Source organism: Wyeomyia smithii, chromosome 3 (genome assembly GCF_029784165.1).
Source record: "Wyeomyia smithii strain HCP4-BCI-WySm-NY-G18 chromosome 3, ASM2978416v1, whole genome shotgun sequence".
Lineage (NCBI taxonomy): Eukaryota > Metazoa > Arthropoda > Insecta > Diptera > Culicidae > Wyeomyia > Wyeomyia smithii.
Window position 1 is genome coordinate 102,073,143 of NC_073696.1, and position 27,522 is coordinate 102,100,664.

At 37.4% G+C, this 27,522-nt stretch overlaps 1 protein-coding gene across 1 annotated transcript; it reads left to right on the top strand.

The window, feature by feature from the left end:
• The first annotated feature begins 4,030 nt into the window (after positions 1 to 4,030).
• On the top strand, positions 4,031 to 6,575 carry LOC129731485 (uncharacterized). The gene is made up of 4 exons (XM_055691539.1): positions 4,031 to 4,294; positions 4,435 to 4,725; positions 5,268 to 5,390; positions 5,447 to 6,575. Exons 1-4 carry the CDS (start codon positions 4,250 to 4,252, stop codon positions 6,284 to 6,286), a joined length of 1,299 nt encoding a protein of 432 aa, XP_055547514.1. The 5' UTR covers positions 4,031 to 4,249; the 3' UTR covers positions 6,287 to 6,575.
• Positions 6,576 to 27,522: the final 20,947 nt, after the last annotated feature.

Sequence of the window (27,522 nt, forward strand, 5' to 3'; positions counted from 1 at the left end):
GACCTAAAGATGGGCGAACTGGCCACAAATATACGAGCCGTTCATATGAACCGGTTCATAGGAAAGAGCGAACGAATGAACGCCCGAAAAAATATACGATGTATTTTGCGGTGAGAACAGTGAACGGACAATGTTTTTTATTGTAACCAAAAAACCTAAATCAACCCACCTAGCGGTCATACCCAGCCTTTCTCATTCAAACTTATTATTTGTAAATATAGATTTACATGGACGCTTCAATCCAATAAGAGTATATTCACTCTTTGGGTTCTGAAATATTGATGTTGTAATTGAAGTATAAAATATGAAATTTGACGTAATGTTAGTGCTTAAGAAATAGCGAAATAAAAGAAATGACTTTTAATTTCTAACAACCCAACAAACAATTTTGTTGTATAACAGCTTGTTAAGCTATAGATCAGCCGAAATCCACTGAATAATAGCTTATTAAGCTGTAAATCAACAAAATTGTTTGCTGGGAATTTCATCACGAGCGATACATGGAACGTTTAAATAATACGAAACCGCATTTAAATTATGTTGAGTCCACGTATATTGATCAAAGCAGGTATAGTTTTAAATAGTCTTTGAATTTCTTTTCGTTTCATAACTTTTGTACCACATATCAACTTCATAAGTTAGTTGTTTGTAAGTTTAAGAGATAACTCGTACGTATGACGCTAGTTATGTTGAAAAAGTCGTGTAATCTTTGAGATAATAGACTCGTTGTTTCAACAATTTAATATATAACGGTTGCTTAAGTTCGCTTATAATCGAATGAAATGAGAACGTATAGAGCAGCCGAATTATGAAACCACTTGTTCAATCATAATTCATCAGTTAACCCTTAACTAGCCCGCTCATCTGATATCAATATTGTTCAAATCGGTTGTGTAGTTTCTGAGATAATGAAGTTTCGTGACTTTCACATATCGATACATTACAGACGAAGTTACAGTCCGATTATAGTTAAATTCAATAGGATGTTATGAGGCAGCTGGACCTCTCATTCGACACTAATTTAGTGAAAATCGGTGAAGCCATCTCTGAGAAAAGTGAGTGAGTTTAAATAGTCTTGTAAATATTTTACTTTTCATAGCTGGATTTCACATTTCTAAACATAACAGACAAAGTAATAATCCGATTGCAGAAAAATCAATAGGGTCTTATGGGGCAACTAGACCTTCCATTTGACACCGATTTTATGAAAATCGGTCCAGCCATCTCTGAGAAACATGAGTGAGATTAAAAAGTCTCGAGAACACGTTTCTTCCCATAACTTTTGAACCAGAAAGGCAAAGACATGGTATGTTTACTGTAAGCTTGAAAACGATTTTTATCATTACCTAGTTAACAACGTTTTTCGTTGTTGCATCTACCACCGACAATATTTTTACCATGAAAAACATTGTTAGTGACTTCTCAATATATGGGGAAAATGCCTGAAAAAATGCTGTTAAGATACATAACAACACCCCTTTTTCATGGTAAAAATGACAACAACAATGTTTTTTATTGTTCTGAACAGTGATATTTAATGTAAAATTGATGTATTTATTATGGTATAACTATGTACAATTACTGCAACTTTTAAGGTTTTTTTGATATTATTTTTTTCGCGCGACTCAAAAAATGAACCACGGTTCTTTGAGCGCACCTCAACCACAGAGAACAGACATTCATGTTCATATAAAGAAATTTGAAAATCGTGTGTAAAAATTCGAATCCAAATACATTAATACACTAACGACATCTGTCTTGTGGTGCCCCAGTTGCACTGCATTAATATTGCTGTATCGATATTTTATCGATATCTGTGGTTGGTTTTTAGGTGACGCGAGCGCCACATAGCGGGAGCATTACCACTTACTGTTAAATGACGGTTGCAAGTTTTTACACATCTTCTGAAAATAAGATGAACGTCTGTTCTCTGTGCCTCAACTGCTGATTCGTTAGAAAGTGAAAGTTTACGAAACAACACAAGTCAACCCGTAGGTACGTTAATCTTTGGGAGCTATGAGTCGGTAGTTAGTAAAGTGATTACGGGCCATAAAAAAGCAAACAGCTCGCCCGTTTTGATGTGATATTTACCATAACGCTGAGCAGCATGTCTTATCTCTTATGTATAGGCTTACTATTCAGCATAGCTCTTAGAAAAGAGCCATTTTGCCCACCATTGACCATTGAGTTCGTCTAGATGTTAACGTTTGAAGCAGGCCTTGGATGTGACTATGCTACTGCACTCGGTTTGTATGCGACATAATTTTGGGTTCGTTCCCATTTCAAACCCACCGAGGGCCCATGATGTCACATATTATTTTTGGGTTATGAAATGAACCAAATTGAATGGAGACGACTTCTTTGAACAGTCAGGGAAACTTTGGCCTGGAGCTGATTGGTAACGGGCCGTTCAATAATTACGTAAGCATATTTTTTTCATTTTTCAAACCCCCCTCCATCACTTGTAAGACATCGTAAGATTTTTTGATACCTTCCCTCCCCTTAGTAAGATCTTACTACCAGCATATATAAATTTTTATACGTCGGCATACCAAATCACAACCTCCCACCAGACGACTCCAACCACCAACACATCGGCGGGAATTGAGCCATTATGCCCAGAGTTCCAGAATAATCTGTAGTGAGAAGCAGGCGTTTTCTTGATGTGTTATAGCGTTTATTAAGTTGATCTTGTTTATAAATACACTATTAGAGATCAATAAGGGCTTTTATTCAAGCCATGGTTTGAAAGAAGTAAACATAACATAAATTTTCTGAATTAGAGGTTAAAACAAAACAGTAACATCTTAAAATCAATAAAGATTAGTATGAACTTACTCATCATTGACGGTAAACTCATGGATGGATGGATCTCAGCATGGCCCAAACCTTCAGGAAACTCAATAACCTCAGTTGTCTCTCCTGCACCAATATCCTTTGCATTAATCCACTCCACGTCTTGAGCTCCAGTTTTCTCACCCTGAAGCAAGCACAATACTTCGTTTCCTCTTCTGCCCTTAATTCGAGTTAATCGTCCAACCGTTCCTATTATGAATTTTTAAACAGCTGCATTATCAATGTTTTCCTCACGTAAGATAATCATGATAAGATAATGTAAGAAAATTGCACACCCCCCATTTTCCCCTATTTGTTAACGTAATTATTGAACGGCCCCTAAGGCAAGTGGGCGAACGGTCATGCAATGGATTTCGAGTGAATTTTGAGCGGTATTAATTCGTGATTTGAAAACAGAAGGACAGCGGAGAAAGTTTTTCGAAATCACGTTTTGCTCAGAAAAAGCAGTTCTTTCAGGTCATATATTGAAATGATTCAAATTGGTACCTATAATTAATCAACTCAATTTATTAGAAAAAATTTGCTCTGCGATGCCAATGTCAGAGGGTTGCATACTGTTCATCGATTCATCATCAATTGAATGAAGGAATGAGAAACCTTTATATGTCAAATGACAGACCATCGGCCAGATTGCCAGATATTCAGATTCATATAGTACCTGAGAAGTTCATTTTGCAGATTTTGCATTACAGGAGTATTTGTTATAATTTTTCCAGCAGCTCAATAACATTTTATTTGTTTATCGAACGGCGAAAGAAACCTGCATACATATTGGCAATATTTATAATAAGTAATAAAGTTGTTCTTAAATGAGTTCAAATTTAGTCAGGGGGGATTCACCGCTGTCAAATTTCATATATGTGTGCGTTATCGCAGATCAACTCTGGTCCATGAAGTTTGTTGGTCCATGACGTTTGATAAATTACCAATGTGACGATAAAACATCATCAATTTTTGTCAAAAACTTGTTGCTGTCCCAAAATTTCACTACGGAACGCTTAATTAATAAAAGTTTTTCGTGATTTCTCGAGTTTTGTTAAAAGAGAACGTTCCATTTTACTTCGATCAAAACGACAAAATTGCCAAATGTGTTGGTCACGGTTTCACGATATTTGACAGATAGATTCCCCCTGAATTTAGTAGAGCAGGATTTTGACAAAACAAAGCTGGCAGCTCTGACCGTCAGTATGATTGAGGTAATCAGATAACAGCGGAAGAGTGTGGTGATTTCAACTCGGTTACAGCGAAAAAAAACACGAGTTGCGGAGTGGCGTATTTTTATCTAGTAAAAGTTTCTTTCACAACGATCAGCCGAAATTATAAACTTTTAATATCGCTTTTGTCGATAAATATTGGTTAGTGATGTTTCTGCAGTAACTACACTTGGGAAAACATGATCGAATTCGAGCAATCCGCCTTAAACCTCTCCGACAATAAGGTCAGTGTGAATGTGATGCCTTAAAAGGAAACTACGTAGCAAACCAGAAACATCTGCTTCAGTATGTTATGTGGTTTTCAACGTTCTATCAACCGCGGTTTATTTTATTGGTGTTAAATGTCATACGCTCATTTCTATAGGCGACGGAGCATGAAGAATTCCTGAATCGCATTAAGAAAACGCTCTACTATGGCTCATCGACTGTCAAATGTACAAAAATCAGCCGACCCTTAGCAGACTATGCGGCCGACATTTTCTCCGAATCGCATAGGGGCCATTCACTGAGTCGGCTAAATTTCGTTACGGTTGGGAATTTGACTGTCACTCCATGCTCTCTCATCCTGGCGATGATCTATCTGGATCGGCTAAACACCCTTGATCCGGCTTATGCTAGACGAATTACGCCTTCCGAGCTGTTCATTGTGTCAATGGTAAGTTGGACTTTGTAATCATCAACGCTTATTATCTAACATACGTTAGTTGGCGCTCCTGTTATTAGGAATTGATTTCTTGTAAAATTTTCATGTAAACGTGACTGATTTGACGTAAATCGCTGACAATATTATTGCACAGTGATAGAAGAAAATTATCATTTTTCAATCTTGTAGCTAGTGGCAAACCGGATTTGGCTTTGAATTTAATATTTCTGTCGCTTTTGACGGCATAATCACAAAAGCTTCCGTACGCGTCCTATCTCGTCATATAATTCGAAAGGTCTTTGTGAATACTTTACTGCAAATCGCGAAACGAAAACAAGTCAAGCTTCACTTATATAGTGGCACGTGTATCAGTTAAAACAGCAAAAGGTTTATCTGTCTAATCAATCACTTTCTCTTGTGAAAGCAACTCGAATTCGTGCTGGTATGTGTAACTATACTATTGATAACTGATAGTATATTTTTGCTTTGTGTTTTGGGAAAGGACGTTTTTTTTTTAATTTATAATTATTACTAAAAATAAATCTGGTTTTCAGATGGTTTCTACGAAGTTTTACTGTGGTTACGATGAGGATATTTATCTAAGCGTATGGGCCGAGTCAGGCAATATGTCCATCGATCATATTAAAGAACTGGAGTTAGAGTTTCTCGATGCTATGGTAAGTATATTCATAAAAGCCCTACACACAGTTCTACAACTTTTTACCTTTTGCAGGGTTGGAATGTTTATGTTTCAAATCAAGACTTTTTTGAGAAGCTCAAATCAGTGGAGAAAGTTCTTGCCAAACGGCAGGGTCTCAATAGAGGTTGGCTAACCTACACCGAGCTTATCAACTTCCTTCCGACGCTGGCATTGGCTAAACAAATTCTCAACTACAGTACGGTTATCGCTTTTAGCTATACAGCCAGCGTGATGACGATTGCCGGGGCCTTTTTTCTAGCTAGTAATATAAACGTACCTGGAAATGTTCTGTTTCGCAGCGATCCAACTCAATCAATGGCTCATTCTTCATCGGAATGTACACCTGGAACAGCCGCTGGAACCGACTCTTCGCTATTGAGTAACTGCTCGGGGCTTCAACCTGAATCGCAGTCGGTAGTACTCTCCCTCGAAGACTGTCAATGTTCATTACAGATGGCATTGGAAGCTGCCAAGCAGTTTGGCAATGACTACGCCAATAACAATTCGAAGTATGAACCACATCACACTAAACCCGATTATTCTGCACCTTCGGTAGTGCAGTTCTTTTCACCTGCTGTGAAATTAGGATCTACGGTCAACAGAAAGCATTACCGATTTATGTATCCAACAACATTCGGCACTGATGAAGATGATGACGATCTCGAATCTGGTGCTGCTTATTCAAGCAAAAATTATTCCAATGAGCCCGAATCGGAAAAACACAATTGCACGTATGATAAACTTATTTCCTCACTGTTATTTGGAGGAATCACACAATGTAACCCAGTTGAAAACTACGAGTCGCAGAATATCGTCTACGCTAACTACAAACGAACTTTCGAAATATTCAGTTCTTTCCTTAAATTTTTGTAAAACACACTACTTTATTTACTAGATTTATAAATACTCCTATTTTTCAGATCACACAACTTAATCCACTTGTTAAATAACGTTTTTACTACAATACTAATTATTGCTTTTGTTCGTAGGCAGTATTTTTTAAGGTCGAAACAAACGCGAAAATATGTACCTTTTCGAAGAAACTAAAATTCCACGTTAAGTAGGAGAGTACTTGATTCTGAGCTATTCCAATTATTTTCAATAAAAATTGTAACTGCTATCGTTAATCTGAACTGGAAAATAAAATTGTCAAATTTTATAATATTCTCGTTTTTCTGTAATCAAAATTTGTATGTGTTCTGGAAGAATTCACTTTTAAGCTTGACTCAGTTTAGTTTAAACCCTTTTGACTTATGAAATACTGGGTAGTAAAGTTTTTATTGTCTATTATTTCGAAACGAAACGAAAGGCTTTCACAATAACATTTTTAAACAAAACCGAAATATCTGTAGAATTTTCATCATAAGCCAATTTTTTTTGGCAGATTACCATTTTTTTATATTTCGTGTCCACTTGGTCATTCCGTTACCCCTCCCACGGAAGGGGACAAGCGTGGACATTCGTGTACATTCGAACCAACGACAACTGGCTTGTTAGACAAGCATGTATCTCGAGACCATTACCTTTCCAAATACTAGTCCCAAGCCTTGGTGTGGCATTCGCTGTACGTAGGAGTCATTTCCATTCCGCTCGGTCCATGAATGCAGTTCGCCAGCTCGGCAGTCTGCGTAGGGTCCGCAGACCGTCTTCCACCTGATCGATCCACCTTACCCGCTGTGCACCTCTCCGCTTCGTCCATGACGGATTGGTTGTAAGGACCATCTAAACCGAGCTGTCATCCGACATCTTTACAACATGCCCAGCCCACCGCAACCTGCCAATCTTAGCGGTGTGGATGATAGATGGCTCCCCAAATAGCTTCTGCAGTTCGTGTTTCATATGCCTTCTCCACGTTCCGTAGTCCATCTGCAGTCTACCGAAAATGGTACGCAACACCTCCCGCTCGAAGACCGCAAGGGCGCGTTGGTCATCCACAAGCATAGTTCATGTCTCATGCCCGTAGAGGACTACCAGTCTGATCAGCATCTCGTAGATGGTCAACTTGGTGCGGGGCGAATTCTACTTAAGCGTCTTCCAAACCAAAGTATGCACGATTTCTTGCCAAATTGCACTGCTGGTGTCGTTGTCGGCAGTGACCAGTAAGTCCAGACACGAACTCGTCGACCACCTCGATTTCATCACCACCAACTTGAACTCGGGGTGGGAGGTTAGCGCTGTCTTCTCGTGAACCCCTATCTTTCATGTACAGTCGAATCCCTTTATAGCGACATCGCAAGGGACTGTCGTTATACCGAAATGTTGCAATAATAGGAAGAATTTTTTTAGAAAATCTATACCGAGCGTCTTAGCAGAGTGATTGAGAAATCAAAGAAATAGTTATCGGTTTCCGTTTTACTCTACTAGAAATTTTTTTGGAAATAAATATTGAAATTCAGTCCGCGCAAATATATATTTCGACTGTGACATACAGTCTTCCTCAGTGCTTTTGTGGACTGGTAAAGAGCAAAGCGTAAATCCTTTTTTTTATTTGTAGGGGTAAACAGGGTAAGACCGCCCACTGTAGTTTTACTACCAAGTTTTATGATAATTGAAAAATTTCTTTAACGTGTCTTTTACAGTATAATTACATAACATTTTGCACCCCTTTCTGTTTTGATAGTGCGCGAACGGTCACAGAAATAATCAAAAACAACCTTTTAGCTGGCAACCAGTCAATGCGCTATTGTTTTGCGGCAACGGGACTTAAGGTTTTTCTGTCTGAAAATCTATTGTTTTGTTTGTGAATATACGTTTAATCGCTTGCCTGAACCTGTCTTTTTTCGTAAATATCGAAAGTTGTGAGTAATCATGTAATTTTGATTACTTTTTCGGTGGAATATGAAAACGTTCCACTGGGGGTAAAGCCGCCACGTATACAACTGTTTGTTGTTTTACTTCAAGACCCAAATGCCTCGACACTACAAAGGGGAACTTTACAGGATCAGTAAAGTAATTTCAAGCCACATAAGACAACGATGTTAATCGACCGTTTTCAATTTGGTTGAAGCTTTTTTTTAACAAGACTTATTTCTGAAAAAAGAAATCTTGTGTAAAATGGTATTAATGAACAAAAATAATTTTAGAGCCAGGACGGTTTATTCGATCGGTATGACGTCTCCGGCAGAGTTAAAAATAGTAGTTTTCTCCTTACGAAAAAAGTATACACAGTAAAAAATTTCAAAGAAATGATAAAAAATAGAACCAAAAATCAAATTTTTTAAAAGTTCAAAAAACATGTTTTTGCCTGCAAAATCTACAAAAGGTAAGCTAAAATTTGATTGTTGTTTGGAGTAATAGAAATATTAATAGCTCACAAAAAACATAAACATAAAAACATAAAAATTTTAAAATTTATAAAAAAAATAACACTTGTTATTTTTTTTTTATAAATTTTAAGATTTTTATGATTTTTTTATGTTACTCTATACATAATAAGTCTTCAAAAAAATCATACAGACAGGATTAATGAGTATTTATTTTAAGCTTTAAGACAGGTATATTATAAATTGAATATATTGAAAAATTATGAAAAATATATTTATTTTGAAAACCACGAAAAGTTACCTAAACATTGTTTTGAAATTGGATAATCAAAAAATAAAACAAAGTTAAAACTTAGATTTTTTTCAGATTTTTCACAGTGTATATTTTTTTAAAAAAGAAAAAAAAATACCATCTACAACTTTGCCAAAGACACTATACCGATAAAATCAACCGTTTTGGTTCTAAAAATATTTGTTATCCTCAAAAAATGGTGGGAGACATTACCCCGCTGGTGGGCGGGCTTACCCCGCATGAAATAGATCTGCACATTTTCAATGACTTTTCAAAATTGAAAAAAAAAAAGCTGGAAAATATGCATAAGTATTTCAGTCTTCATGTTTTGAATGCAGGTATTGAATAGAAGAACCTCTTAGCGAAGAAAAAATGAAATTGCAGCCGCAACTTTTTTTTCTATTAACAAAATCGCTTAAGGTGGCGATCTTACCCCGCTTACCCCTAGTAGGTAAAAATGAAAATTTAGCACTCTTAATTGGAGTTAGGTAGGGAATCATGCGGTCGATTGTTTACCGTACCATGTCTGGGGTTTTTGGGAAGCAGATTGAATAGCCATGAGGGGTGATTACCTGCGTCTTTGTTGAGAAGCGTGCATGAGTGTTGTTTATAAATTTCTAAACTTTCAGCTACGTCTAATTTCCATAAATTATTAACGGGGCGTAGGAGGTGAATGTTATCCGAAGTTAGTGGATGTTCCTCGTTAAAAATATGTTCAGCCACTTTTGATTTGAAAAGGTGTGGTGGGGCATTTTTTGAAACATTACTTGCTTTTGTCACTTCTGCGAAATGTTCTTTGAAACGTATCCCTAGGTTACGTTTAGTTTGTCCAATGTAAACCATGTCACAGTGACTGCATGCAATTTTATAAATTCCAGCTTTGTTCAGGGTATCAATAGGGTCTTTGGTAGGCCCCAATTTTGTTCTGAGTTGGGTATTTCTACTAGTGTAGACAATATCCATCCCAAATTTCCTAAATTTTGAACGAAGTGGGCGTGTCAAGTTAACGTCATATTCAACGGCTACCCTTTTCAGATCATCTGTTATTGGGGTGAGTGTTGTAAAAGATTTCCGAATTTGAGCACGCTTCTTTTTATCAACAATGGCTTGAATGATACTTTCATTGTAGCCATTAAGTTTAGCAATTTCGAAAATATATTCCAGTTCCTTTTGCTTGGCTACTTCACTTAGAGGTAAAGTTTCCATGCGGTGGATCATATGATGGAAGGATGCCATTTTATGCTGGAAGGGATGGTTTGAAGTGTTAGGTATTACCCGTTTTGTATTCGTGGGTTTCCGATAAATTTCAAATTCCAAGTCCGTAGACTTTCTGACTACAACGACGTCCAAGAAAGGGAGTCTCTTGTTAAGTTCTTTTCCAATTGTGAAGTTTATATTTTTATGGGTATTATTAAGGGATATGAAAAGGGATAGTCTAGAGCTCTATAGCAACATTTTAGAGAAAAACTTTCTTCTACAAAGTTGTTAAATATGATAGGCGCTCATTGAAAAGTTATCAAAAATCAGGGTGACCAACATTTTCGATGCAATCATGTTTTTTTTTTTCAAGTTTCATCTCAAAACTGTCTTTGAACGACTTTTAGAGCTTTTCAAAATAAGCAATTTGCAACGCTGACGTCGTAAATATCTCAATTTTACTCAAAGTTATTATTATTTTTTATCAAAAAATATGAGTTTTTCATTTGTATGTCATTCATTTTGGGGCAAACATAAAAAATATCTCTTGGTCTCATTTTGAAGGACATACTTGACTCTATAAATGGAGGAACTTTTAGAAATATGTTATTTTTTAAATTTGAGTAAATTCAATTTAAAAACAAGCCGAAAATTTCAATAATTTTATACATTATGCAAATAAAAGCACCCAGATTTATTTTTTGGTATTTTTTCTTATAACTAGACGTAATCACCTTTAATTTGACCTAAAAAGATCGAAAATCGATCAACTGGTTCAAAAGTTATGAATTTTTTTATAATTAAATACATCGAACACAGTCGTTTTTTATGGTCACCCTATTTCGCAGTTGATCACGCAAAGTGCTTCAATTGTGCTCAAAATCGCAGGGATGCATCTATGTTGAAAATAATCAAACCCGTATTGTTTCGTTGGGTTGTTAAGGGGACCAGCTCCGAAATAGGGTGACCATAAAAAACGGCTATATTCGATGTATGTTATTTAAAAAAAAATCATTACCCTTGAACCAGTTGATCGATTTTCGATCTTTTTCGGTCAAATTAAAGGTAATTACATCTAGCTATAAGAAAAAATACCAAAAATAAATCTGGGTGCTTTTATATGCATAATGTATAAAATTATTGAAATTTTCGGCTTGTTTTTAAATTGAATTTACTCAAATTTAAAAAATAACATATGTCTAAAAGTTCCTCCATTTAGAGAGTCAAGTATGCCCTTCAAAATGAGACCAAGAGATATTTTTTATGTTTGCCCCAAAATGAATGACATACAAATGAAAAACGCATATTTTTTGATGAAAAATAATAATAACTTTGAGTAAAATTGAGATAATTACGATGTCAGCATTGCAAATTGTTTCTCTTAAAAAGCTCTAAAAGTCGTTCAAAGACAGTTTTGAGATGAAACTTGAAATAAAAAAGTTACAGCGTAAAATATGTTTTTTCAATATAAATCGGTTGTTTTCAAAGATAGAGAAAAACTTTTTTTACAAAGTTACTTAAAATTAATGGAGCTATTACATTGTAGAACAAATTTTTCTTCTATCTACAAAGATAAAAAAGTTAGATACTTGATTGCAACGAAAATGTTGGTCACCCTAATTTTTGATAACTTTTCAATGAGCGATTTATCATATGTAACAACTTTGTAGAAGAAACTTTTTCTCTAAAATGTTGCTATAGAGCTCTAGACCCAAATTTTCCACTAAATTCGGTTTCTGGACCATTGTGCGCTGTGAAAGGATTTGCTTGATAAAAATACTCGTTTTTGGAGAGTCTCTCCAGACATTTTTTGTTACGTAACATTAAACTTTCCTCCCCCCCTTCCATGTGTAACAAATCGTAACGCCCAAGGATACTACCCCTCCCCCCTATGAGCGTTACGTGATTTATGGATGCCGCCTTATTCGTCTATCTGCACTCCTACTTTCTTACTTTCTGTATCCTACTAGAGATGTTTTTCAAACCCGTACCCGACCCAAAGGATTTTTTTTTCGGTTGAAGCCAAAACCAGGCCCGAACCCGAAAATTTTATTTCTATGAAACCCGAACCCGTGATTCTAAAGATTTTTGGGTTTTCAAACCCAAGCTCGATCTGAACCCGACATCTTCAAACCCGAATCTGATCCGAACCCGAATTTTTTCCCCCAAACCCGAACACGACCCGTACCCGACACTGTCAATCATTTTCAAACTCGAATCCGATAATCTCTAATTTCTCTCTCGTCCCTTCACTGTTTTGAATTCCTCCTTCCTCTCTTCACCACCGCTAAGCGATCATTGCCACTCTCCTTTCTGGTCCAAAGAATATCCTGACGCTCCGTGGAACAGGTTCACTCCAACCGCCAAGGTAATTCTCCAAGTTACAGTGCTGGATTCAAGCAACCTTCATAAAGGAACATGAGGTCCTGATCAGACTTTTTTTTTCACGATGACTTTACTTCATTTTCCGAACTTCTCTTTTATCTAATTTTATCCGCTTTCAATTTTTTTTTGTAATTTTAGCCCACAATGGCCAATATCGCTTCTATTTTAATTCAGTTTTCCGTACAACCTTTCTCCTCGAGTTTCTGTACGTAAGTCAAATCCAAAGATGATTGACGAATAATTTTTGGCGCTCTTCACCGGTTCACCCATTCATTCCGCCCCCATTTTCAAAGGTTTTTCGCCACAGCCTCGTTTTAATGAGTGCGTCTCCTGTTGGTGACCAGGGATGCCACATATACAGATTTTTCTGTATTTTACAGATTTTTTAACTAAATAAGCAATACAGAATCTGTATAACAGAATTACAGAATATTCCCAAAAATACAGATTTTACAGATTTTTTTGTTATTCCGACGAACTGAAAATCAATTTCAAAGTTAAAATTTGATTATACGATTTGCAAAGTTTTGTAGAAAAAAAACATCAGGATTATGTTGGTATCGATGCAGAATAAGTGGGATGTGACTTGGACGCAACGCGAAAACTAATGATTAAAAATGTTTGTCGGGATTTCTAAGCAAAGTTCGTGAAACAAATTGCAAAGAGGTGCGATTTCACCGATCCTGTTGTAAAAACGGCAGCTTTAGATAATCTTAAATCGTTCGTAAAATTGGAAAATTTAAACGATTTGATGCGTCAATTCCCCAAATTCGTATCAGCAACTGACCGACAACGGTTGAATAACGAATTTCGCACGCTTAAAACAAACTTTTTTAACGGAAGATTCATTGAAACAAATGACTTAACTTGATCTGAGATGTTGGACACCACTAGGCGGGATGGTAAATTTATGATTCCGTTAGAGATCATTTGCATGGATGGTCGTCTGATAATCGTCGAATGGCCATGAATATGCAGAATGTATGGATTTGTCTGCTGAGCCACGAAGTCATGAGCTGGGACAGGGGCTAGTAATCCTGAATTTGTTTAAATATATTCTGTGAGTAACAATTTTTCTATCCAACATTCTTAGTGTGCTCGATACAGATTTTTAATACATATTATTTGGCCCGAGATACAGATATACAGATATTTTCGAAGAAAAATACAGATATAAATGTGGCACCCCTGGTGGTGACTAGCTGATTCTCGTAGACGTCTGACTGCTCAGAGTACCGCTTTCAACTAATTCAAGGTTTACTTGACCATTTTATGTCATTTTTTAAATAATTATTCGCATAAATCGCGACACGCCTGACCTATCGGCATTTCCACATTTTACCACGGTGTTCCAAATACCGTTATTATAAAATAAAATACAGACGTAAATCATAATAGGTATTGTTTTGTAAGCAACATATGCCCATTGACGACCTTCCTGGAAGATTTGAGCTGTATCAGGACCATCGGCCAATTGTTCGGATTAAAAAAACCCAGGTAAAATGGCAAATTTTCAGCCTGAACCAAAAAACCTTATTTAACACCTCAATTTACACTGGAATTCTAAAACTAGACTAATTAAAACCTTATAGGGGAACTGCTCCATTATTCATCTCAGCCCGTGTATTCATCTCATTCAACATGTAAACACAATTGAAAACAGGAAAAAGCGCTTATTTTCTTCTTAAACCAATCTGCTAATCCATGGAATGGATTCTTCTCAGTTCACTTTAGATTTCTCATTAAGAAAAATCCTGAAAAACTCACTTAAAAGCTCTAATTTGATATAATAGTCAGGCATCTGCACTCGAAAACTCATTTATTTCAACCACCTACCTCAGAAAACAAAATCCGCGCATTGTTCTGTGCGGCTACAACGGGACTCGTTTAGCAGCCAACCAAAGTTTTTCTCATCACTAGCGGCCCACTTTTATTTTAATCACTAAACAAAATCACTCACTACACTAAGAATACTTTAATCTTTGAAACGTTCACCTCAAATTTCTAAAACCAGCTTGAATTAGCAGAAACATATGAGATGGATTTCTACAATTCCTAAATTTCAACTGTATGTATTTCCATCTGTTTTCACTGCCTTGAAGAAAATAAAAAGTTGCCAAATCAGTTTCTACTAATATGAAAAAATCATACTGAAAATGTTAAATTATTCCGACATAATTGACATAAATGGGCAGCACTGCAATGGTTACCTAGGTTACAATATTTGCACGTAAACAACTACAGCGGATATCTAGGTAACTACTACGACGGGCTGAGGCTACGTTCATTCATGATAATGTGATTTATTCATGATTAACAGCGAATTGCAGTGTGATGAATATGGGGGCGTCGTGAGATGAATAATTGAGCAGTGATTTAAGGGGTTATATACCTTCTTGGTCGAAAAAAATGAGGGAAGTTTGAATTTATTTTTAAGTGCATAGCACCATTTTCATTGTATCAAAGTGGTATTTTTCTGAAAGTACAGTTTATCAACAACAACAAAATACGTTTGATTTTGAGATATACCAATTATTACTGGAGTAATGGCCGTTTCCCCGAAACACTATTTTTTTTGCAGAGGCTTGCGGTGATCCTGATAGAGACTCAGCGGGTCAACTGAAATTAAAAAACTCATATTTGCACCTTTTGAGCGCTAAAAATTGCATTAAATTTTTTTTGCGGCAAAATGTAACTGTATGTTTCAAAAAGCGATCGTTCAAGGACCGGCGAATTTAATAACGAAAATTAAAAAAAAAGATGAAGGAAATCGGTTCAGTAGTTTTCCCGCAATCAGGATCACGGCAAATTCATTTTTCGGAAAACACTATTCCGAGATAATTGCGTGTAAAGTTTTAAGTTTAGCTTATGCGGCCGTGGCGAGGCGCGCTGCAGATCGCTCTAACTTTCTTCCTATTGCTCAGATCTTTATGAAAATTTGTGAAAATGTTCTCAAGATGTTGTATTTGAAGATAAAGCAATAATTTTTTTTTCGGTTTTTTGAAAACCAAAAAGGTATTTAACCCCTTAAGTTTTGAAATGGATATGGAAGCGTTGTGCAAAATGGTTTGTTTTACAAAATTCAGGATAAATATAGCTAAGTTTACTAAATATACGATACTGAACGATTCTATAAGAGCACGTAAGCGTATTTTGTTTATTTGTTCAATGATTTCATGAAAATTTGTTGTTTAATCCGTGCATTCTTCGTGAATATCGGCTTAATGAGATGAATAATGGAGCAGTTCCCCTATCTAGAACAAAAATAGTTCAATTCAAACAAGAATCAATTACACAAAAATAACTTGTACTTTAAAAATTATCCACGTTAGATGGTGTCTCGAAAAACTGTTTATTTTTCTATACTGCGTCTACATCTATGTGTATAGACCATTTTACGGGACTTCTCAAAGTTTAATTCATGAATGAAATTTTGACAGGAAGCACTGAACCGCCGACGTACCGCACATAAAAGTTGATCTGCAGGTTCAGTGACACCTGTTTGTCAGTTCTTATAATGACCTATAGTAAATACACAGGCAAACAAACGTGCCACACGATGATAATTTCTTCGTCCAAAAAAATAACGATTATTTCAAAGTTTTGTTTAGTTGGCGAAATTGCCGTTAGTGTCATTATAAGCAAGTGTGTACACTCATTGGCAAAGACAAGAATCATCAGTAATGAAGCGAGTGTCGCTATAAGCAAAAACAAAATCCGTTTTTACGAAAATTTGTTAGAAGGTAGTGAGCTCACATGGTGGAGCATAAAAAAAACGTTTCGAAGAAAGACGTAGGTTTTTAAGATTTTTTCTTCGAAAGGGCACATCTGTTTGTCTGTGAGTAAACTATCAATATTTTTTGTTATGTACATTCGTGGAGATATTCGGGTAAAAGCTATGTTTTTCCGAACAATGCACGAACTTCGGTTCAAAAGCAGTAGCAGGATCGAATGAAAAACATATTGTGTAAACCCTTTTATTACAAGTCTGTAACAGACTTAACACTGAAACCAAGCTCCATCGCCACAAAAAACGATCATTTCAAATTTTCATTCAAATAACAGTCGTCGCGCCACAACGCCGTCTGAAGCGCTGTCATGTTATCTCATACATTTTTCTTAGTTCCCAATTTGACACATGCACGTACGCTAGCGCTGTTGTCGAAATATTAGACGCAGCGCGAACACGGCAGTAGGTGGTGCTAGTGTTACTTACATAAACTACTGTTATCATCCGAACGATGGATTGATCGATAATTTGTTCAAAATGTTATGTCTGTTAGTCTGTGCTTTTATTTTTTGTTTAGTTATTAAACAAGATAAAGTAGCATACAAATCCTTCCAACATTGAAATGTATAGGGTAGGTGAGCCAGTTTTGGCAAGTGCTCCAGTTATAGCTATATCGCATAAGCGCAATGGTACCAGTTAGGGCAATACCCCATTTAAACTCCATAGGCCATAACTGATTCATGCCATAACTGGTAGATTAAATTAGGTAGGTAGATTTATGTCGAAAAATTTCTTTTTTCATTGCCAGCAATACTTCAAATTGCATGGCTTCCCGTTCTTAACGAACATTTTTGGGTCTATTATGTACATATTATAAGCAAGTTGTACAAGTTGAAACCTATTTCTTCATCTTTTCTGTGATATTCGAGGTGCAAAACCAACTTATAACTCCTGATTTTTTGCAAATTTTGGAATGGGTTTTTGAGGCATGGTTTGCCACCAAAAATTAAAAAAAAAATTGAATTGTGCCAATCATAAATTTAACTGACGATATATGCGCCCTGTTTCACGATAACTTGAGAGTGACAAAAAGCCCTTCGAACTTTAAAGTCATACAAATCACAATTTTAGCTCGCAGTCATCAATTTATTATGTTATTTGTTGTTTTTAGGTTATTTGTCTTAAAAGATTGACGATTTAGGCTAAACATAGCTTATAACTTTGCCAAACAGATCCAATTATACACAGACGTAGACGATATACTACGTCTTAGATTAACTATTTTTATAATTAGGAATAATTATTCTTATTATAAATCTTTGAGAAACCATCTAACGTGAACAGTTTTTGAGGTACAGTCAGGTTTTTTTCACGCGGGGGATACGTGCCTCGTGAAAAAAATGGTGTACAAAATCCGCGTTAATTCGAAATTCCCCGTAAAAAAAACCGCATTAATTTTGAAAATCCGCGTGAAGAAAACCGCGTTAATTCAAAATTCCACGAAAAAAAACCACGTTAATTCAAAAATCCTCGTAAGGTAAACCAGCAAGAAGGCCTTTAGAAAAACCGAGACGCTCTAGAACCAGTATTTGAAATTGTCCTCTTCGACGGTCATTCCGGATCTTTCGAATGGCGGAGGGGTTTTTCGACTAAGTCTATATAATCACTTAGGAACCATTCAAATATTACATAACGCAGAATTTGACAATTTTCAATACCCACCCACCCCCATGAAACGCAATTCTACATGTTTGCCACATGCAATATAACGCTTCGCTGAATACACCCCCACCCCTGAGCGCGTTATGTATTATTTGAATGATCCTTTAGACGTTTTTGGTTGCAAACCCACGTTAATTCCCCCCCCCCCCCTCCTCCCTTAGTGGACAACTGCCCATATAAATTTTAAAAAAATGTATGGACCGTGGACATTAGTCAACCACCCCCCTCCTCCCAAAGCTGTCCACGTGGTATGTGGATGGCCCCTAATTTGGGACTTACTCTTTGTTTGCTTGCTCTGTTTTTTATGTAATTTTGAGTCACTTTAAGTTAATTCACGCTTTAATTTATTCAATTTTTCGTTACTTTTCGAAGTTTAATTTAAAGTCTGGTCTTTACTTTACTGTTCCACAGATCATTGCTTTATTTTAACACTAAATTAAACAAAACCAAAATAGAGTGGATTTTAATAGGTCTGTTTACTGTTCTTCGTTGATTTACATTTTTATTATCAATAAATAAAAACACAGAAACGAACTTTTTTACGTAAGCATATTTTTCTACTTTTTCAACCCCCCCTCCCTCCATTGTAAGACATCGTAAGATTTTTTGCTCCCCCCCCCCCCCTAGTAAGATCTTATTGCCAGCCAAGCATGGAAATTTTCACTCACCAGCAATATTTCATGCAAATGTGTTCTTTGATTCATCAGGTATCGTTCAATTGTTTCCACTCGCGTACAAGTTTTCCATAGAAACGCTGCTGATTGTTTTTCGCTTATAAGAGTTCCGAATACCATAGAAGGAGACTGAATGATACAAACACGATAGTGTTTATTGTATCCAAGTTCACTTGCATTCAACGGTATCGCGAGAATCTTTGAGATATTATCGCCAGTGATACAAGATTATGAATCCAAATGAACGTTAGATTGCGTTCAACTGTTTGCTTACCGGAGCAAGTAGGTATCATCAATGCTTACGGAAATCACTAAGAACCATCGCGGTATATCACGGTGAAAGCACGACGTGGAGTAGCCGAATTACGCCTGCAAGCAACCAAGATTTGAAAGAATCGTTGCGATCTCTCGAGTGCAATCGTTTACGATTCTTTCGTGAAACTCTCGCTATATGTTGCTCGCTCCACCTTAAGCAGGCAATACCGAAACAATGCTATAAGTTGTCTCTTGTATGCGTGAGAACAGGGATGCCAACCTTTTTTTATAAAAAGCTGGAAGAATTCAAAATAAAAAACTGGAGAAAACTGGATATATAAATTTGAAGCTTTTACATAAATTTATTTGATTTTCGGTTCAAAAATGCTGCACCGTATTATTGCATGTAACCAACAAGGCTGGAACGAAAATTGTTTACACATGGAGATTATAGTCACTGGCGTACTTGAAATTGAGTAGATTTCGAATAAAATCTTACAACCGAGGCGTATGTATGCACAAAATACTGAAAAGACCATACATGTAATGGGAATGAGTTCAAAAAATGTGGTGATGAACAGAAAACTGGATAAAACTGGAACAATTTTCAAAAAAACTGGAAATATTCAACCTTCAACTGTTTCGCTGACGATCTTCAAAAAAACTGGAGATATTTAGGAAAAACTGGAGGGTTGGCAACGCTGCGTGAGAATGTGCAACTTTTATTAGCGATGGTTTGCTGGGATTGAAAGCTTGTGAATAGCAAGTTATATATATATATATATATATATATATATATATATATATATATATATATAAATATATATATATATATATATATATATATATATATATATATAAATATATATATATATATATATATATATATATATATATATATATATATATATATATATATATATATATATATATATATATATATATATATATATAGATATATATATATATATATATATATATATATATATATATATATATATATATATATATATATATATATATATATATATATATATATACATATATATATATATATATATATATATATATATATATATATATATATATATATATATATATATATATTTATTTATTTCGTCAATCATAAATGTAGACTGGTTACAATATGGGTATTCATGTAGAGCTCAAAGGAACTTACATCTCCTTTGTATATATATATAGATATATATATATATATATATATATATATATATATATATATATATATATATATATATATATATATATATATATATATATATATATATTTATTTATTTATTTATTTATTTCGTCAATCATAAATGTAGACTGGTTACAAAATGGGTATTCATGTAGAGCTCGTAAACAAATACCCAGCCGTAAAAAAAATCACCTCCATTGACGAGTAATGGAAGATACACAGTTTACCGCTGGGTATTCGTATACGAGCTCGATGTGAAGACCCCTAATAATTTCTAAACTATACACGAACATAAAACAAATTAATTTTGTGTCCTCAGCCTCAAGGACTTGAAATACTGTTTCAGTTTATACCGGGACATCGTAAAGTCAATGGCTTCGCAGTGTTGATTATAAGAATTCATCATACTATTTATAGGTCCATTTTTTGCGTATTCCGTACGATGATGGTTAAGAGCAAATAAACTACGGTGTCGAAGTTGTCGAATGGGTGCATAAAAGTTCAATTTGGAAAGTTTTACTGCTGAGTCAACGTTCTGCGAAACGATATCGTTTACAAATGAAGCCATCGCGTACTCTCGCCGTTCTTTTAATGTTTGAATGTCAATCAACATGCAGCGTGCTTCATATGACGGAAGACGGTGTGCGGTCCAACCTAGCTTACGAAGAGCATATAGTAGAAATTGCTTTTGTACTGATTCTATTCTTTCTTCATGTACGCCAGGACGAGGAGACCACACACTGCTACAGTATTCCAGTATTGACCTCACATAGGCAATATACAAAGTTTTGATAGTGTACGGGTCTTGAAAATTGTAGCAGAAGCGTTTGATAAACTTTAACATGTTGTTTGCCTTGTGTATGATAGTGTTATAGTGGTCGATGAAATTAAGTTTAGAATCTAAGATTATTCCTAAATCCCTAACTTTATCACATTTCTTCACATTCTGATCCCCTAATGCAATTACAATTTTGGGCGTTGTTAATTTTCTGCTAAAGGATATTACATTGCATTTTTTTACATTTACTTCAAGTAGGCTTTTCTTACACCAGATGTAAAATGTGTGGATTTCATTCTGAAATACGTTGATGTCTTCTTGATTTTTTATTCACAAAAACAGCTTCATGTCGGCGGCATATATTAGAACTTTAATATTTTTGAGGATGAAGGAAATGTCGTTTACGTACAAAATAAAAAGAAGTAGTCCTAAGTGGGAGCCTTGGGGAACACCTGAAGTAACTTGAATTGGATTTGACTTTTTTCCATTAAATTCTATTATTTGTTGCCTGTTTGTTAAATATGATTCAAGCCACTTCAGGAGACCAGACACAATTCCAATTTTTTGCAGTTTAAAAAGTAGCATTGGTATGTCAATACGATCAAATGCTTTGCTAAAGTCTGTATAAAGAGCTTCAACATGGTTCCCATTATCCATTGCATTCAATGAGTAATCTACGAATTCAAGTAAATTTGTGGATGTAGAGCGGCCTTTAAAGAAGCAGTGTTGTTTGTCAGTTATTCGATTTTTGACTTGAGCAAATATCTTTTCATTGACAATTGCCTCAAAGAGTTTAGGAATGCGAGAGATAATAGCGATTCCACGATAATTACGTATGTCAGATTTATGCCCAGATTTGAAAATAGGCACTAAAAATGTGCTTTTCCATATATTTGGGAAGACTCCAGTTTCCAACGACATATTGAACAACCAGAACAAAGGAGATGTAAGTTCCTTCGACAGATTATTCATGAGTGCTGGAAGTATTCCGTCAGGTCCAGGTCCTTTGGAAGGGTCTAAATTTCTCAGACCCTGCAAAACATCCTGTACCTGAAGTTGGTTGACACCAACGTTTCTTGGATATTATGGATAAAATGCAAAATAATCGCGGTCGCGATTTTCTTCGGAAAATGTGGTATAGATTTCCTGGAAAAATTTTGCAAAGAGATTGCAATTTTTCTCCGAGTTATCACCAACATGTTCATCGAGTTGCATTATTGATGGAAAATTGTCTGATTTTAGTTTTGTTTTAACGTAATTGAAGAAGTTCTTTGGACAAGACTTAATTTCTAGTTCAGTTTTTGCATTGAATTATTCAAATGCATCACTGATTGCAAAGTTCAGTTGATCACATATTTCCAAGTAAATTGCTAGATTTTCACTGCTATTGTGTTTTTTGAAAATTTTGTGGGCTTTTTGTTTGCGGTTTTTTAAATTTTTTATTTGTTTGTTAAACCAGACTGGATGTTCAGTGTTAGCGTGGCGTCGTTTTTTCTTCAACGGAATCTCTTGAGAGATGATGTTGTACAGAACTTTGTAAAAGACGCTAACAGATGATTCGACATTTCCTTCATCTCTGAAAATTTGTTGCCAATTGACACAGTTTAAATTGTTTTTAATATTTGCATAGTTCGCGAGTTTGAAATCAAGGACTTCCTCATACTCACAGTCGTTGGGTCTTTGATATTCATGTAAAAATAAAGAATATTCAATTGCTGTGTGAAACTTTTCGTTTTTCCACAGTGGGTTAACTGATTCGGTCACACAGAAATCTTCATGGATATTCGTTAAGAGTAGGTCCAAATAGCAATTTTCACGGTTTCTTACATGGCTAATCTGGTTCAAACCTAGTTTAGCAATTTCGTCAAACATAAAGTGCAAAGTGATGTTATCTCCAACGACTGGGAGTAGGATGCTTTCGTTTTCAGGGTCCAAGATGAAGTCAGCGGTGTTTTGATTGAAGTCCCCATAGATGTGAAATTTCACTTCTGGAGGTAGTTCAGAAATTTTTTTTTCTGCGCAATTAAAAAACTTTTCATACGTAGTTTTATTAGCGTTATGTGGAGGAAAGTACACAGAGGCGAATACGTGTGTTTCACCTGCTATGTGCGATTTTATCCAAATGTGCTCGAATTCTTTGAATTTAGGTGCAGCAACAGTTTCTGAATTAAAATTCACAGAGACCGCTATGAGGACTCCTCCGCCTGACTTCTTTTCGGATTCTTGAAGATTCCTGTCATTCCTGAATACATTAAACATATTTCCAAAATGTTCTTCACCTTTGACACTTTCATCCCAGTTTGTTTCAGTCGCCAATATGACTGAAAAGGATGAGCCTAAAAGATTGTTGTAAATTTGTTTCATTTTGGCTGGGCCTTGCATGCGATTGAAATTTTGACAATAAACCAAACTTTCAGTCGCATTTTGTGTTGGTGAAGAAATTTTTGGAGATATGGTGGTTGACGATGTTTGAGGGTTGGTGAGTGTTACCTGTAAGTCTTCTTCTTTCTCATCGAAAGGGGTCGTTATTTCCGAAAACTCGGTTTGTAAAATTTTTCGGTGCTTTCCCTTAGTTGTTGTAGGCGGTGTGTTCGTTCACTGGATAACGATGTCCGATGAGACTGCAGGTCTGCTAAAGCGTCATCGCGTGATATTCCCAGTTTTTCATGTACGTCCAGGAAAATTTCACATGGCAGGTTTAAGTCAGATGGTAGTCCTTCAGCTGCCAGCATCACCGATGCACTAATTTTGGTGATTCCTCGAATGCATACTGTTATTGGCTGATCATGCAGGAAAGCAAGGAAAGTTCGTACCGTATCCGTGTACTGTAGCCGTGCTTTCAGATAGCGTTAGTCACCAGCAGCGGATTGCTTCGTTAGTCTGACAATCGGTGGACGCATAGGATCTAGCAGCATAGCAGTATTTTCCGGTTCTGACTGTGAAGTAGCTTTTTCTGTGTTGTACCTTTTTCAGATCGATACGGGTTGATAGTTTCTCCTTTCCTGAAGTTGATGAGTTTTGGAGCAGAAAGTGCAGCTATCGGATGGTCGGTTGATGAGGGTGGCCCGGCGAATTGAACTTTTGCTGTGGCTAGTAATTCTTTGTCTGATGCGTTGATGCGTTGATAGTTTTCCGTACCGCTGTGCTGGTTGTTTTGTTTGCTGGTATGAGTGATTTGTTGTTTTCTTTTTTACGGTTTCTTTTGGCTTTTTCGGCAGCTTTTTCTTGTAGTCTTCGAGACCGTTGCTTGGCATCGTAAGTGGACCAGTCCTGCTTACATTGCCATTTGTTACCCAGAAATCTCCATCCTGGAGATGTATGGTCCGCTTTCGGGTAGAAAGATTTTTCAGCTAGTTCTTCCTGAAGATTTTTTTGAGGTTTTGCACTGCATGTGTTGGTCACCTGAAGATTGGAGACAGTCCCTGAGACAATTTTCACCTCCTCGAGTATTTCAGTAAGTTTTGAGTCGTTATTTGTATGAGGTTTCAATGAATCAGCCTCTGCGATTGAACTAATAAAATTGCTAGTCAGGCTTGAGAGCCGTTCGTCAAAATATTTATGTATTTTTTGAAAACGACTCGCTGATGCCGGTCAATGTCGTGTGCAATTTATTGTCACACGACTTGATGTGCTGCCCGACCGCACTGCACATGTTTTGATTGCTTTTGTTAATCGCTGACAAAGTTTCTTTGACATCATTAAGCAGGTGCTCAATATTGTCGAACAATTCTGACACTAAGCAGAATTTTTCCATATCCGCGGCAATTCGATGATTGGCGTCCGTCTGTCGATGTATTGCCTCCACAAGCTGCTCCTGTTGATGAAGCAGCTTCCGTACGTCAGCTTCCTTCCGGAGAATTTCTTGACATTCCGTACACAATGGCGCCATATAAGATGTGATGAAAAGTTCGCGGTGTCGTTGTACGCCGATACACGCAGCATGGTAAGTTCTACTGCAGAACTCGCACTTCCAAAGAAAGCGGCCGTCGTTTATGCTGCACGAATTTACACCGCACGGTATGGTTCTTCACGTTAATACACTAAGCGGAAGAGTTACGACACGGATGGTCAGCAAAAAGCACGCGACGTTGTCAAGGTGTGAAAAAAAAACAAAAAAAAATGTATACTATACAAGTTAATTGCGGAGCGAAAAGCAAACGCGTCCGCGCCCGATGACTGTTCGAGGCGAAAGGCGAAATATATATATATATATATATATATATATATATATATATATATATATATATATATATATATATATATATATATATATATATATATATATATATATATATATATATATATATATATATATATATATATATATATATATATATATATATATATATATATATATATATATATATAGTAGTGTAGTGAGCGGGCCAGACACCACTCCGGACAACCTAGTTCGGAGGATGTGTAAAGACCCAAACATTTGGAGGGCGGTTTGTACAGCTACCTCTCAAAAAGTTTTAGAATTGCAAAACAGGCGACAGGTTGACCACCGACACGCCAGTGTTAGCTAACGGCCAGTCTCCAGGTTAGTTAGCTAAGTTAGCAAAGAGACCTAAAGAACCAAGAGGGTGCACAGAGCACAAAAGCCGCTCCCCGAAGCAATACCTAGCGGTGGTCCCGGGGAGTATTATGGGCTGGAGACTGGAGTGGTTTTAGTGGGTCCGGTCACTGATTCAAACCAACCCCACACTCCCTGAGGTTGGTCACCTCCGGGGTTTGGATGCAAATTTCCCCTCCACCTGAAAAAAAAAAAAAAAAAAAAAAAAAAAAAAAATATATATATATATATATATATATATATATATGTATATATATATATATGAGGTAATTCGCCTCCGAAAGGGTCCAGCGGGGACCCAGGTGGCCACTTTCCGGCTTGCATCGGCCGATGCTTCAAGGAACGCCTTGAGGTAATGGTGCAGTCACCGACTCTGACCACCGCCTGTTGCTCTAATTTGCGGTTGTTCACAACCGTAACCTCCGTTTTATGGTGTGCTAACTCCAGTTTCCTAGAGTGCATCCAGTCTTCGACCTTGCGTATGCAGTGCGCGGCCGTCAACTCGACCTCTTCGATCGACTCGCCGTAGACCTCTAGCGTGATGTCGTCTGCGAAACCGACGATCACAACCCCTACAGGGAACTTTAGTTTCAACACCCCGTCATACATGACATTCCACAACACCGGGCCCAGGATGGAACCTTGCGGTACCCCTGCGGTGATTGGGACGCACTTTTGACCCTCCTCCGTGTTGTAAACTAGTACCCGATTCTGGAAATAATTTTCCAAAATCTTGTACAACGACACCGGTACGTAGATGCTCCTAAGCGCGAGCGCTATGGAGTCCCAACTGGCGCTATTGAATGCATTCTTCACGTCAAGCGTGACGATTGCGCAATAGCGAATGCCCCAACTCTTACGCTGGAGTGCTACCTCTGCCGTCTTGGTGACAGAGAGAATAGCATCCAGCGTGGATCTACCTTTCCGGAAGCCGAACTGGTTACTTGCCAGACCGTTTACACCCTCTGTGTACTTCACCAGTCTGTTGAGGATAATCCTCTCAAGCACCTTGCCCGTAGTGTCCAGCAGACAGATAGGTCTGTATGCCGATGGGTCCCCTGGCGGTTTCCCAGCCTTCGGCAACAGCACCAATCTCTGTCGCTTCCACCTGTCCGGAAAGAGGCAGTCATCCAGGCACTTCTGCATGACTGCTCGAAATAAATCGGGGGCCACTTTCATGGCCGTCCTGATGGCCAAGTTCGGGATTCCATCCGGTCCCGGTGCCTTGCTCACCTTTAGGGAGTTGGCGATCACGATGAGTTCCTCATTCGTAACCCTTACCTCCTCCACAACCTCTGCACGGCTGCCGTCTCTCACGGATTGGATGCCCGGCAGGTTGGCCGACCATCCCTGGTCTGTGTCTGAGATACTGGAACGTCGGACGTGAGACTCAGCAACCGGAGGCCAAGGATTTGGCTCGTGTCGTGGAAAGAGTCCCTCGATGATGCGCTCCAGCATCGCTGGTGATCGCTCTGCAGGCGCCAACACGCCTTTGGTCTTCGCCATTACGACTCTGTAGGCGTTGCCCCACGGATTCGTATTGGCACTCGCGCATAACCTATCGAAGCAGGCCCTTTTGCTCGCCTTTATCGCACTTTTAAGCGCCGATCTTGCAGATCCGAATACTACACGGCGCTCTACCCTCTGTGCATCGGTACGTGCACGTTGCAACATCCGTCTTGCACGGAGGCACGCGCTACGGAGGTCCGCTATCGCGTCGGTCCACCAGTATACCGGTGACTTACCATTCCTAGGTTGGCGGGTCCTAGGCATGGTGGCGTCGCACGCCCGCGATAATGTGGCAACTAATTGGCCAACACTCGGGCGGAGCCAACTGCCCCCCTCGCGCTCTCTTCTCATTGCTTCTGCAAATACCTCGGCATCGAAATGCGATGTCTTCCACCCGCGGACGGTCGGAGTATTGGCTCTACCCGTCGCCTGCCGCCTCACGTTCTGGACTACGCTATAGCAGACCGACTGGTGGTCACTATAGGTGTAGCCATCGTCTACCCTCCAGTTCACGATCAGTCCTGGG